The sequence below is a fragment of the Mus musculus genome, chromosome X, assembly GCF_000001635.26.
Source record: "Mus musculus strain C57BL/6J chromosome X, GRCm38.p6 C57BL/6J".
Taxonomy (NCBI): Eukaryota; Metazoa; Chordata; class Mammalia; order Rodentia; family Muridae; genus Mus; species Mus musculus.
Genome location: NC_000086.7, coordinates 56,146,443 through 56,159,222, shown reverse-complemented (window position 1 = coordinate 56,159,222; position 12,780 = coordinate 56,146,443). Strand labels below are relative to the sequence as shown.

The 12,780-nt window shown below is 38.6% G+C and overlaps 1 protein-coding gene and 1 pseudogene across 3 annotated transcripts in view; one reads left to right on the top strand and one right to left on the bottom strand.

Moving 5' to 3' along the window:
* On the top strand, positions 2,680–4,679 carry Gm14639 (predicted gene 14639; annotated as a pseudogene).
* Positions 5,727–12,780, bottom strand: part of 3830403N18Rik (RIKEN cDNA 3830403N18 gene) — a 314,245-nt gene continuing 307,191 nt past the window's right edge. For 2 of the 3 annotated variants that reach the window (XM_011247677.1, XM_011247676.1), the window contains 2 exons: positions 11,236–11,335; positions 5,931–6,150 (listed from right to left, as the gene is read on the bottom strand). In XM_011247677.1, the coding sequence (XP_011245979.1) occupies positions 6,010–6,150; positions 11,236–11,335 (241 nt within the window). In that variant the 3' untranslated portion in view covers positions 5,931–6,009. Of the gene's footprint in view, positions 6,151–6,469; positions 6,569–11,235; positions 11,336–12,029; positions 12,148–12,780 lie in introns of all 3 variants that reach the window. The other variant, NM_027510.2, reaches the window with a different exon arrangement.

Here is a 12,780-nt window from a genome sequence, read left to right as displayed (position 1 = left end):
CTTTTTCATCATTTGTCTCTGCCTTAGATAGCTCTGGTCTTCTTGTCATTCCACTGTTGGGGAGCAATGTGTATCAAAACATAGTGTCTCCCATGTTGTTAGATGGAGAAGGTGATTTTGTTACACTTGAAAAGTGGATGTGGTAAATAAAGCCGGGTCCACATAACTCCTTGGCCCAACTGAGTCATACAAATACAGTAGATAACTGAATAAGCAGGCTGGTCCCACAAAGCAGGGCCAGGTCAAACCTAGCAAGTAGTGGCTATGTATCCTGTCCATAGAAGGTAAAGAAATGCTAATAGACACTTTCAGAACAGGTCCAGTTAGCTGCCTATTTACTCCTGATAGGGCAACAGTGACAGATATAGTTCTACCTAAGTATATTACCTTGTGAACCAGTGGGTTGGTTTTTTGTTTGTTTGTTTGTTTGTTTGTTTGTTTGTTTGTTTGTTTTTTTGGTAGGGGGTCATTTCTTTACAGGAACATGGCTGACTCTAAATGCAGCTGCATCACAAAGAAGCAACCCCATCATGAGTGCTAATTCATGTGACCTTTGGCCCCAGGAGCTCCCTTCTCAACCAGCAGGCAGATATACCAAAGAGATAATCTATTCACCCCAGCAATTGTTTTAATCTTTCCCAGCCTTTGGGAGGGCCCAACAAACCTTACAGCTTTCTGAGCTTCCTAACACTTGCAAGTTTTATTTAGTTCTGAGTTGTAGGATCCTCCATCCTCCTTATAGGAAGGAATGTGTGAGTAATTTGCTTTTTAAAAAAAAACATTAATGTTACATGACTACAATGTTTTATTTTGTTTTGTTTTAATCTCATGTGTGGGATAAGGGGCTGCTTCATATTTTCTCCAGCTGCAGATAGTTTATGTTTGAAATTCTCGGGACTCTTGAGAGGATATAAATGCAAGAGCTCCTGAAAGGACCTGGGGCAGCTGCTATTCCTGCTCCATCTGCTTTTGTTATCCCTGGATTAAATGAACAATGCTCTAGCTACTGGAGCAAGTTTGTGGATTCATGTGTGTCAAAGGGCAATGATAGACCTACATTGTTGTGAGGAGAAAAACAAGTCAGTAATCCAGCGCACAAAGTAGGGTAGTACTTTGATATAAAAAAATGTTTAATGTTAATTAAAAATAGTTGAATAGGGGTTAGGAAGTTGGCTAACTGGGTAAAGTGCTTGCACTCACAGTAAATGCTAAGTGTGCCAGCACTTGTCTGTAACCCAGCCCTGGAGGATTGGAAAGAGATAGATGCCAGGGCTTGCTGAAGTACCAGTGTAGCTGAAAGGGCCAGCTCCAGGTTCAATGAGAACAACTATCTCAAAATAAGATGGACAGAAATACAGGAAGTCACTAACAGCTTATCTGGGATGATTAATTCATTTAAGTAATTGTAGAAAAACAATATGATTGATTTAAAAGAAAAGTTTAAATACTTAATATTTGGTAAAACAAATATTTCAATTCTTTCTATCTATAAATGAATATTTGAAATAATGAGGAATGAAGATTAACAACTTAAGAATGAATCTAAATACATTGAACAGGCCACTGACTCAGTGTGTGCATATTTGTGAGTTTTAATTATGATATATCTTCAATACACAGAATAGTATATTGGATAATATATATGTTGAATCTGCCTGTATAAATAAAATACTAATATTAAAAAAAAGAATGAATCTAAAAATCAAACTTCTCTATGTTTGCTGAGCATCAAAATAGACAGCATTCTTGATTATTTGTGTTTGAAGACACATGTGAAGCATTCTTAATCATTAGGTAAGGTTAGGTGTCATTTATCTGAAGGCCAAGCTCAATGAAATGATGTTTTGATGCCTTCATGGGAATACAAAAATCCATGTCTCAAACAAATATTTATAGATTTTGTCAGTTGCATTTAATGTGTTATGTAATATAACATGGCAAGGGAGTACCTTTGGTGGGCTCATGCAAGGTGTGCCCCTGAAAAATTATACCATGCAACAGACCTGGTATAAAATGGATTTATTGGGGGAGGGGAGAGGAGTGAGGAAGTGGGGAAGGGATAGAGGCAGACAGACTGAAGCAAAGCCATTAGGTCAGAAAAAGTGGGACAGAGAACAGATAGAGGGGAAGCTGGGAACAAAGACAGAGACAGAGAGCTCAGAAACAAGAACAATGGGAACAGAGAGAAGGGGCTGGGCCTGGAACAGTGAGATGGGGCTAATCAGTCCTTTTATCCTGCCTCACAGTTAGCAGTTTAGTTTGTTTCAAGAAACAAATATACTTTCTTTCAATGAATTTTGTAAGTGAACAGGAAATATTTTCATCTCTCAACGCTGACGGTGTTAATTTTATAGTGTTTATAGGAGATTTTTTGGGACTATTTTCTTAAGAACAATGTAAGCCTGGTATGTTGTCACATACCTGTGATAACACCTACATGGAATGCTGAGATCACCTTGAACCTGGACATTCTAGACGTTTCTTGACAATACACAACATACTAAGAGCCTATCTCAAAAGTCAAATGAAATGAAATAAAATCAAACCAATGTACCTGCTATATTTGTATCTCGTACCTTTGGGAACTAATAAGATAATGAATCAAAAAAAGTAATTTCAATTATCTTTATGAATAAAAATAATTATAAATGTTAAGAAGGTTAAAAAATACTACAAGGGAGACCAGTGCGGAGGTGGTGCGGAGCTTGTTGGCTTCGAGCTCCTCGCAAAAGTGTGGTGTTGCACTAGGCTGCGGTGGAGCCTCTGTAAGGAAGGCGGGAGCTTGACAGCTTCAGGAAAGGCCCGTAGAGGTGACAGTGACCAGGAGTCATGAGCGCCAGTGGGAAGCAGAACTATGGCGAGCGGGAATCCCATTTTGCTTCCCGAAGTGGAAGTGCTCATGGATCGGGGAAATCTGCACGACATACACCTGCAAGGTCTCGCTCCAAGGAAGACTCAAGGCGTTCTAGATCAAAGTCGAGGTCCAGGTCTGAATCTAGGTCTAGATCCAGAAGAAGTTCTAGAAGGCATTATACAAGGTCAGGATCATGATCTCGCTCTCATAGACGATCCGGAGCAGGTCTTACAGCCGAGATTGTCGCAGGCGCCACAGCCACAGCCATTCTCCCATGTCTACTGGAAGGCGTCATGTTGGGAACCGGGCAAATCCTGACCCCAATTGTTGTCTTGGCGTGTTTGGGTTGAGCTTATACACCACAGAAAGAGACCTAAGAGAAGTGTTCTCTAAATATGGCCCCATTGCTGATGTGTCTATTGTATATGACCAGCAATCTAGATATTCAAGAGGATTTGCCTTTGTATATTTTGAAAATGTAGATGATGCCAAGGAAGCTAAAGAACGTGCCAATGGAATGGAGCTTGATGGGCGTAGAATTAGGGTCGATTTCTCTATAACAAAAAGGCCCCATACCCCAACACCAGGAATTTATATGGGGAGAGCCACTTATGGCAGTTCTCGCCGCCGAGACTATTATGACAGAGGATACGATCGGGAGTATGATGGCCGGGGCTATTACAGCAGATCATACAGAGGAGGAGGTGGGGGAGGAGGTGGATGGAGAGCAGCTCAAGACAGGGATCAGATTTACAGAAGACGGTCACCTTCTCCTTACTACAGTTGTGGAGGATACAGGTCACGTTCTCGATCACGATCCTACTCACCTCGTTGCTACTAAAGCATGAAGTTGAAGACTTTCTGAAAACTGCCATAGAGCTGGGATATTGTTTGTGGACAATATTTTCTATTGTCTCCTGTTTAAAAAGTGAACAGTGCCTAGTGAAGTGACTTTTACACCTTTTAAGATGACTACTTTTGGTGGAGCTGAAATGCTGTTTTCATTCTGCATTTGTGTAGTTCGGTGCTTTGTTCAAAGTTAAGTGTTTTCAGAAAAGTATGTTTTGCATGTATTTTTTTTACAGTCCAAATTTTGACTGCTGAGAAGTTTCTATTGTAAAAAACTTCATTTCAAAGGTTTTTCTACTGAATCCAGGGTATTCTGAAGATCGAAGCCTGTGTGTAAAATGCTACCAGATGGCAAAAAGCAACAATAAACAAGTTTGATTTTTACATTTCTTTCTAAATATCAATGCTTAACCATAACCATTCTTAAGTTATCAGTAAAAAAGTAAAAAGTTAAATAAATGTCTTTCAGGAGTCCATGAAACTTGCCATATTCAATATACCTGCGATTAAGTGTTAAAAAATACACCTTAACACTGTACTGCTAGTATTAGAACAAAACTCTTCCCATCCAGCAAATGCTTAAAGCTTACATTAATGTGGATGCGTCGGCCTTTATGTAATCTGTATTATATATAGCAGGGACTAAGAGCTACAGATACATGCCTTTAAAGGGCTGTTTCTTAAGGCTGTTACAAGGAGATAATGGTATTTGAACTAATTATCAGCAAGTGACAATACATTCCACCACAGATGGACTCTTGTTCTTCTAGCGTTTAGACTATCTGAAAATACTGGGTGATTCAAAGTATGGAAGGAGAGAAGGGATCATCAAACCTTGTCATGGATGAAGACTGCCTGTTCATGTTTTAAATATGATTTTCAGGTCCTTTGCTTACCAAAGGAGGCCCAATTCACTCAAATGTTTTGAGAATTGTTTAAATAAAGGCAAGAAAAATTGCTGATGCAACTTTTTTTTTTTTAAATACTACAGGGAGGGGAGAGGGAGGAACCTGGGTAGGAAAGGGGACAAGTAGGGGAAGAAAGGAACATGATCAGGTATTGTGGGGGTGGGGAACAGGACTGAAGGGCTGAGGACCAGCAAAAAGAATGGAAACAGGAAACTTTGTTTAGGTAGGAGGTGAAAAAACCCTCTAGAATGTACCAGAGACCTGGGAGGTGAGAGAATCTCAGGACTCAAAGAAAGGAACCTTAGATGAAATGCCGTGCAGTGGGGAGAGGGAACTTGTAGAGTCCTCCTCCAGCGGAGGGACAGGACATCAAGTGAAAAGATGGGGTTGCCATCCCACAGTCAATAGCTCTGACTCATAATTGTTTCTGTCTGAAAGAACAGGAGGGACAAAAATGGAGAGAAGCCTGAGGAAAAGGAGATCCAGTGACAGGCCAAAATTGGGATCCAGCTCAAGGAGAGGCATCAAGGCCTGACACTATTACAGATGCTATGGTGTGCTCACAAAAATGGGCCTATCATGACTGCCCTCTGAAAGACCTAACCAGCAGGTGAAAGAGTCAGATGCAGAAATTTACATGCAACCAATGGACAGAATCTGGGAACCTCTGTGGTTGAATTAGGGAAAAGCTGGAAGAAGCAGAGGAAGAGGGAGAACCTGTAGAAAGACCAGCAGTCTCAACTAACCTGGACCTCCCAGGATCTCTCAGACACTGAGCCACCAACCAGGCAGCATATGCAAGATGATATGAAGCCCCCCACCACATATACAGCAGAGGTCTGCCGGGTCTGAACTCAGTCAGAGAAGGTGCATCTAACCCTCAGAAGACTTGAGGCCCCAGGGAATAGGGAGGTCTGGTGGAGTGGGGTAGGATGGTGGGGACATCCTCTTGGAGATGGGCGTGGGGAGAGGAGGTATGGGATGTGGAACAGTCAGAGGGCGGACAAGGAGGGGGATAAAGTCTGGACTTTAAAAAAAGATTAAAGAATAAATTTTAAATAATTCACTACATTAGTGTGTGAAGTTTGGTACAAAGGACTATTTGCCACTCACTTATTCATTTACATTTTATTTGGAAGTTAATATAAAGAGGCTCTTACATTTAAACAAGAAAATTATTTAGGTGTTTAAAAATAAAGGAGTTCGATTTTGACTCTAAAGGTATACCTCCTAGTTAACTTTGTAATCCCTTCACTGGGGGTTAACTTCCTTCTTAGAATCTTCAGAATAACAAGGATTAAAGAGCCTTTCAAACTCTGTTTCATAAGAGACAAAAAAGTTAGCGAATTTTTTATTTGGTTGCAAATGTACCAGCAAGTGCAAAATATGCATGCTTCCTTAGTCTGAAGATGGGAAAGTAGAAGAGTACTTCAGAGTATGCTTCATGAGGTCTTTTTTAAACACTGACATTTCTTTTCTCAGTTCACCATCTACATCAAAAAGCACATTGTAGTTGTTGGTCTCCAAGTTCATCAGACCCTAAAACAGAAAAGCACTTCTTACTAAACAAACTCCCAAGGATACAAATATGAAAGATTCTGTGCAAATGATGTATAGACGTGCTAAGTTTAGTTAAGCAGGATAATTATAGTGTTAATAAACTATGAGGAACATCTGAGGTCAAATTCCCAATTGATCATTTCAGGTCTTAAATAATTCCTACAAAGCCATTAGGATTTTACGGATAATATCAGTCACTTCAGTCAGAAATAATTGAAAATAGTAAGTAGTTAAACTTTATGGTTCCTAAAACATATTTAGTTTCCTAAGGACATTTTATGGACCCTGAGCAACATACCTCCATGTACTTCTCATGCATGTCTTTAATTGCTTCCAGAGTCTGGCTCTGACTACATTTGGACAGTTTTAATGCTTGTTCTTCCTTTTGATAATTGTTCTACAAATGTAAAAAGAAAACATTACTATAACAATTCTGTTCATTTTGTTGTTACTGCCATGCAGCATGAATGCTAGACTAACAGTCAACCACTTAATGTATCTCCAATACTAAAATGTTTACATGAGCCAAAATAATTCCATATGAAATGTAAAAGGCACTTTGCCCCTTCTTAGAATTGGGAACAAAACACCCATGGAAGGAGTTACAGAGACAAAGTTTGGAGCTGTGATGAAAGGATGGACCATCTAGAGACTGCCATATCTGGGGATCTATCCCACAATCAGCTTCCAAATGCTGACACCATTGCATACACTAGCAAGATTTTGCTGAAAGAACCCAGGTATAGCTCTCTCTTGTGAGACTATGCTGGGGCCTAGCAAACACAGAAGTGGATGCTCACAGTCAGCTATTGGAATGACCACAGGGCCCCAATGGAGGAGCTAGAGAAAGCACCCAAGGAGCTAAAGGGATCTGCAACCCTATAGGTGGAACAACATTATGAACTAACCAGTACCCCGGAGCTCTTGACTTTAGCTGCATATGTATCAAAAGATGGCCTAGTCGGCTATCACTGGAAAGAGAGGCCCATTGGACTTGCAAACTTTATATGCCCCAGTACAGGGGAACACCAGGGCCAAAAAGTGGGAGTGGATGGGTAGGGGAGTGGGAGGAGGGTATGGGGGACTTTTGGGATAGCATTGGAAATGTAAATGAGGAAAATACCTAATAAAAATATTAAAAAATGGTGACACACAAAAAATTAGAGCCTCTGTCTTTTTTGGCAGACCTATTTGACATGTAGTTTTTACTGAGCTATTCATATTCTTCCATATCTTTGTTAATTATTTGGAGCATATATGTGAAATGGATTTCAAAAATTCCCATCCTGTGGCCATGAAGTAGAAGCAGCTCTTTACAAATGGGCGCGTTTGTTTGATCATGCTCACAGTGTCCTAGCCTAGTGAGCAGCCCTGTGCTCTCAGGGCTTGGTGAGCAGCTCTGTCCTATCAGGGTTCAGTGAGCAGCCTGGTCCTATCAGGGCTCAGTGAGAAGACCTGTCCAATCAATCAGGGTTCAGTGAGCAGCCCAGTACCATCAGGGCTCAGTGAGCAGACCCATCCAATCAATCAGGGTTCAGTGAGCAGCCTATCAGGGCTCAGTCAGTTGTCCTGTTTTTTCCTGAGCTACTTGCTCACCTGGAAATGGTAGGAGCCACACCAACTATTTGTATTTACAGAAGATTTACTATAATTTATGCTGCAAGTGTGTAGTATTCACTTCTAGATCTCATGGGACTGGAAACACAGTCTTTTCTTTCATATTACAAAAGTAGACTTTCTCTCACTGCATGCATCAGTAAGAACCAGCTTTCTGCACTCCCCCTTTAAGCCTATTTCTCAAACATCACCCTGAAGCCTGGTTTATTCTGCAATGATTAATTTCCTATGAATCAAAATGCATCCCTGGCTCCAAGCAGAGCACAGCTGCCTCTCAGGAAATGAGAGTACCCCGGCCGCTGGCTGCTGCGTGAGACTCCCAGAGCACTCGGGAGCCCTCAGGCAAGCCCAAGAAGAGCATGTGTGCTCCCCTCCCTGCTCAGTGCACAGGCCAGCCAGCTCGCTCTGCCTCTCACCCTCAAGCTGGGCCCTTGTTCTTGGTGTCCCACTCTGACCCTCCCAGATATCTCAGAATCCTCCACAAAGTGCCTAAGCGTGGAGCTTGGGTGAGCTGTGACACAAAAGTTAAAAATGGAAACAGACTTTCTGGTAACAAACAACAACAACCTCAGGTGGGTGATCGAGGCATGTTTGAGAATTTAACATGGCGAAATGCACTGTATTTATGGGGAACAGATATATTCTATTGCTCTCCTGGGCACCTTTCTTTCCTTTTTTGCAAGATTTGCATGGTTACTGGGTGGAGGGGAGTTATGAGTTATCTGCGTAGCCATCTATCTTGTTTATTTATATCAACATCTGAAATCAAATGTGATTTTTCTTAAAGATAGAAAAAGCCTTCAGTGTTGTTTTAATCAGTGTAAAATTTTTGACAGTTTGTGATTAATGTCAATTTCTCCCTCTTTGAGTATAATTTAACCTTGTGGTTCATTTTTAATAAATACATCTTAGGTGAAATTGGCTGTGATAATAAACATAGAGCATAGAAAAAAAGAAACTTAAAAGGAATAGTTTTCCACCTGATTTAACATTTTAACAACTATTATTATTATTTATACTTATATATTTTACAGTAATATGAAATACAATTATACTACCAATTGTGGGGTAGGAGAAATTTTTAATGAGAAAGTGTTTGCCATGCTACACAGACTGGCCTTAGCCTTCCAAGTGCTTATGTTTATAGGCATGCACCATGTAAACATGAGCTTGGTAAAATCCTAGCCCTGGAAGCTCAACTGTAGGTAGTGTTAATGCTTTTACCACACGATGGCCTCCTTTTACTAAACAGCAGAAGCAATCCCAGGAGGTGGTTCACTACCTCATCTCTGTATCTACCCCCCACTTAAGGTCTATGTGCCATGTCTTCTACTTTCTCTTCCTTTCTTAAGGATGCCTTATACTTGTTCTTTACTAAGTCCAATGTCTTCACTTGTCTCAACTATTGTCAAGAATTTCAGCAATTGTAACTGTTATTTTAAATGTATGACTCTAGCTGTCAGTCAGTGTAATGCCTATAAAACTAACTTTTATAAAGTTTGAGTTAGAATAATCACAAGATCATGAATAGTCTTGATCACTTAAAGATACCCGGCCTCAAAATAAAGTGTAAATAGATGTCTGGGGACAAAGTTTAGTGGTATATTGGTTTTCTCTTGGTTCTAATCTCAATTATCACAGGGAAGTAGTAACATAAATTTCTCATTGTATTCTTTATGTTGGCACACAACCATGGTAATTTGCATTTTTAAAAAAATTAAGAGATGCCCTTTACACCTTTTCTCCTTGGGTGACTACATTCCTATTTTGTCCTTTATTCACTGTGATCAGTTTTGTACATCACATTTCCACTCAAATCATCTTGATTAAGTACAATGACCTCCACTTTGCGAAGTTTCCCTTTAAAAAACTTGCACATATATACATATGGAGACAAAAAATTAATATTGGGTGTTTTCTTTGGTTGAACCCACTTCTTGGGAGACAGAATCTCACTGAACCTAGAGCTCATCCATTAGGCTACACCTGGTGGCTACGAAGCTCTGGGAATCTTCTTATCTCTGAACTAAATCTGAGTTTGGTAGTTCTAAAATGCTCACCACCACACCAACTTTTATTGTTGTGGTGGTTTGTTTTTAGTTTTGATATTTTGTTATTGTTGCTGTTGTTGTTTGTTTTTAGTTTTGATAGTTTGTTATTGTTGTTGTTTTTGGTGGTGGTGGTGGTAATGTGTGTGTGCATGCCTATGCAGGGAATAAGCTCAGGTCTCCACGGCTACACAGGAGAAAAATTACAAGTAAACCATCTTCTAGCCCTGCAAATCTATCCTATTTGGCCCATTAGCAGCATGTGACACAGTTAGTGATCTTTTCTTACTTAAAAGTTTTCCTTCACTCATGGTAATTCTGTTTCTACCAATTGTTCTCTTCCCTTACTGGTTCCCTCTCACCCCCGCCCCCACCCCATAAAGAATTACAAATATTGAAGTACTCTGGGTGTCTGTCTTTTGACTCCTCATTTACACAGATGATCCCTCCCCCTTGAAATTTCATCTAGAGTTCAAGGTTTAAAAATTGCCTTCAATTGGAGTATTTATTTTTTATCTTTTTTTTCCACTTTGTATCTTCATGCATTTATTGATCAATTATTGACACCAAATGAATCAAGAAGTGAACTGCTGTAAACATAGCATAGAGCAAAGTGTCCAGGAAACAATGCCATTCAAACAATGGGAGGTAAAGGAGAAAGACAATAAATGGAAATGGATTATATTATCCCCTATCTCTTTCTGGAACTGACTCATAATGGCAGCTTCCTCAATGCCTTCCCAGGCTGGAATGTATCACCTGTTTATTTCAAATTGAATACTTCCCAAACTATTAACCAATCAAATAAAAAAATTAGTTAATATGGTCATCATCTTAGATCTTACTACAAAACCATGTGATGACTACAGTGATTGGTACAGTAATGGAGAGATGATCTAAAATAGTTTGGTGATATTCTTCCACAGGAATATTCTGCCCGGGATGTTGTGAAAGGTTATTTCCATCCACTGTTGTTACTAAATTTGTACTAAGTTTAGGATTGTAAGAACTGATTTACCAGTTTGATTTGGTTTTCTAATATTAACAACAGAGTCCAGATGACACCAGTAAGTAAGCTTTCTCTCTCCTTTCGAATGTACCTGAGGCTGACATATTGTGCTTCCTATTGTAGAAACTGGTAATCCTCTCTTCATCTTTCAGCAAATGTCTGCCTCTTGAAAATGTATGATCTGGTCTACCATAAAACGCCTAGGGGTTTTCATTGATATAGTATGTGACCATACCTCTCTGGTTTACAACTCAGCAGGAATAGAACACAGTCAAGGATAGATAATGAAACTTAATTTAGTTTCATGTGCCCAACACAAGGCTAGTTTCTCCATTCCTACTTGATACTTAGTTATACTAGGTTAATTATAAAGGTAGTTATGATACCAACCACTGATTTTTCTTGTTCTTCATTGAATTTCTGGACATCCATATCAAACTTCTGAAATGTAGTTATATACTGCTCACAAAATTTGTTGTTAATCTTCTTTCTGTAAAACAAAGTAATGAAAGCAGTCACATTTCATACCAATATGAAAAAGAACCCTCAAAACAAATTAAATTGACCATTTCATACTATAAAAAGAAAAACAGCAGTATAAAATTATCTAATGGAAAATCATTATAGTTTTTCCCCTAACAGATTATCAGAGAAGTCTTCTTTTATGTTTTAGCTTTTCAAAATTAATGATGTTTTTAATATATATGTATCTTTTTTTAAAGAAAATTAATTGTATTTCAAAGTCATTTTTCATTACTTTCTGCCAAGTATAAGGTCTAATTTATTTTTCCTATATTGACTCAGTTAAGACTTAGAGAAAAACATGAGACAATTAAAATATACAAATTGTCTGTATATGTAATTGATCCTTTTCCATATTGTTAAACATAATAAACCACAAATTACATTTGTAAGACTTTGTGCAAGACTCCTGTATTTCCACACTGAATATAAATCAAAATTTAAAATCTCATTAACAGTTAATTAAAGTAAAAAATTTTCACACATTTCTATGAATTAGGTTTCGTTTCCATGAAAACATGAAGTTATAGGGTTAACTGCTTAGACAGAATCAAAGCCACACATTTTTACTAAAGGCTCAGACATGAATTTTTTTTTAAACTTCAGCCACATAAAATTTTTAAGATGATACAAATGTGACCCTTCAAAACTAACAACTCTACCTCTCCTGTTTGTTCGTTTTCCAAAGTTGTTCTAATTTCTGGTTGCTGTCTTTGAAAGAATCTTTGATATAAGTTTCCATGCGTTTTCTTTTTATGTGAAGCGTCTTGTTAATGTCACCTATATTAAAAACAAAGTGTCATGTTGAAGAAACTTTAGTAGATTCCATGTATTCAAGTAAATATGAATAGAGATAAAATTCATTCAGTAATGCCAAGGAAACTTAAAATTAGATTGAAAGATATCACCAACATGCTTCATACTTTAGAATACTTAGGGTTTTGTATTTTCAGATGAAGGATGTTAAACCAGTGAAGTCTAGAGAAATGTTCCACAACACAGAAAATTCCACTCCCATGTATTTTGAATAGGAAATATCTAATCTTATACGAACTTTGATTTCTGTAAGGAGGATAATTTTAAACTTCAAGAACAGTTTTCAAAAGAACAAATGTACAAAACAAAGGATCAAAGGTGGGCTTTAATTTCTTCATGGGGAATCACTTTAATAAAGGGTAATTCTTTTCTAAATCTATAAAAGATGATGCAACTGAAAGAGCATACTTGACTGTGTAATTGTTAGAACTCATTATTTAAACTATTCAATTTAAAATAAGAGGGCAGCCAAGCATGTTGGTTCACAATTTTAATCCTAGTACTATGGAGGCAGAGGCAGGCAGATCTCTGTGAGTTCCAGGTTAGCCTGGTTGAGATAGTGAGTTCCAGGACAGCCAGAGCTACAAAATGAGACCC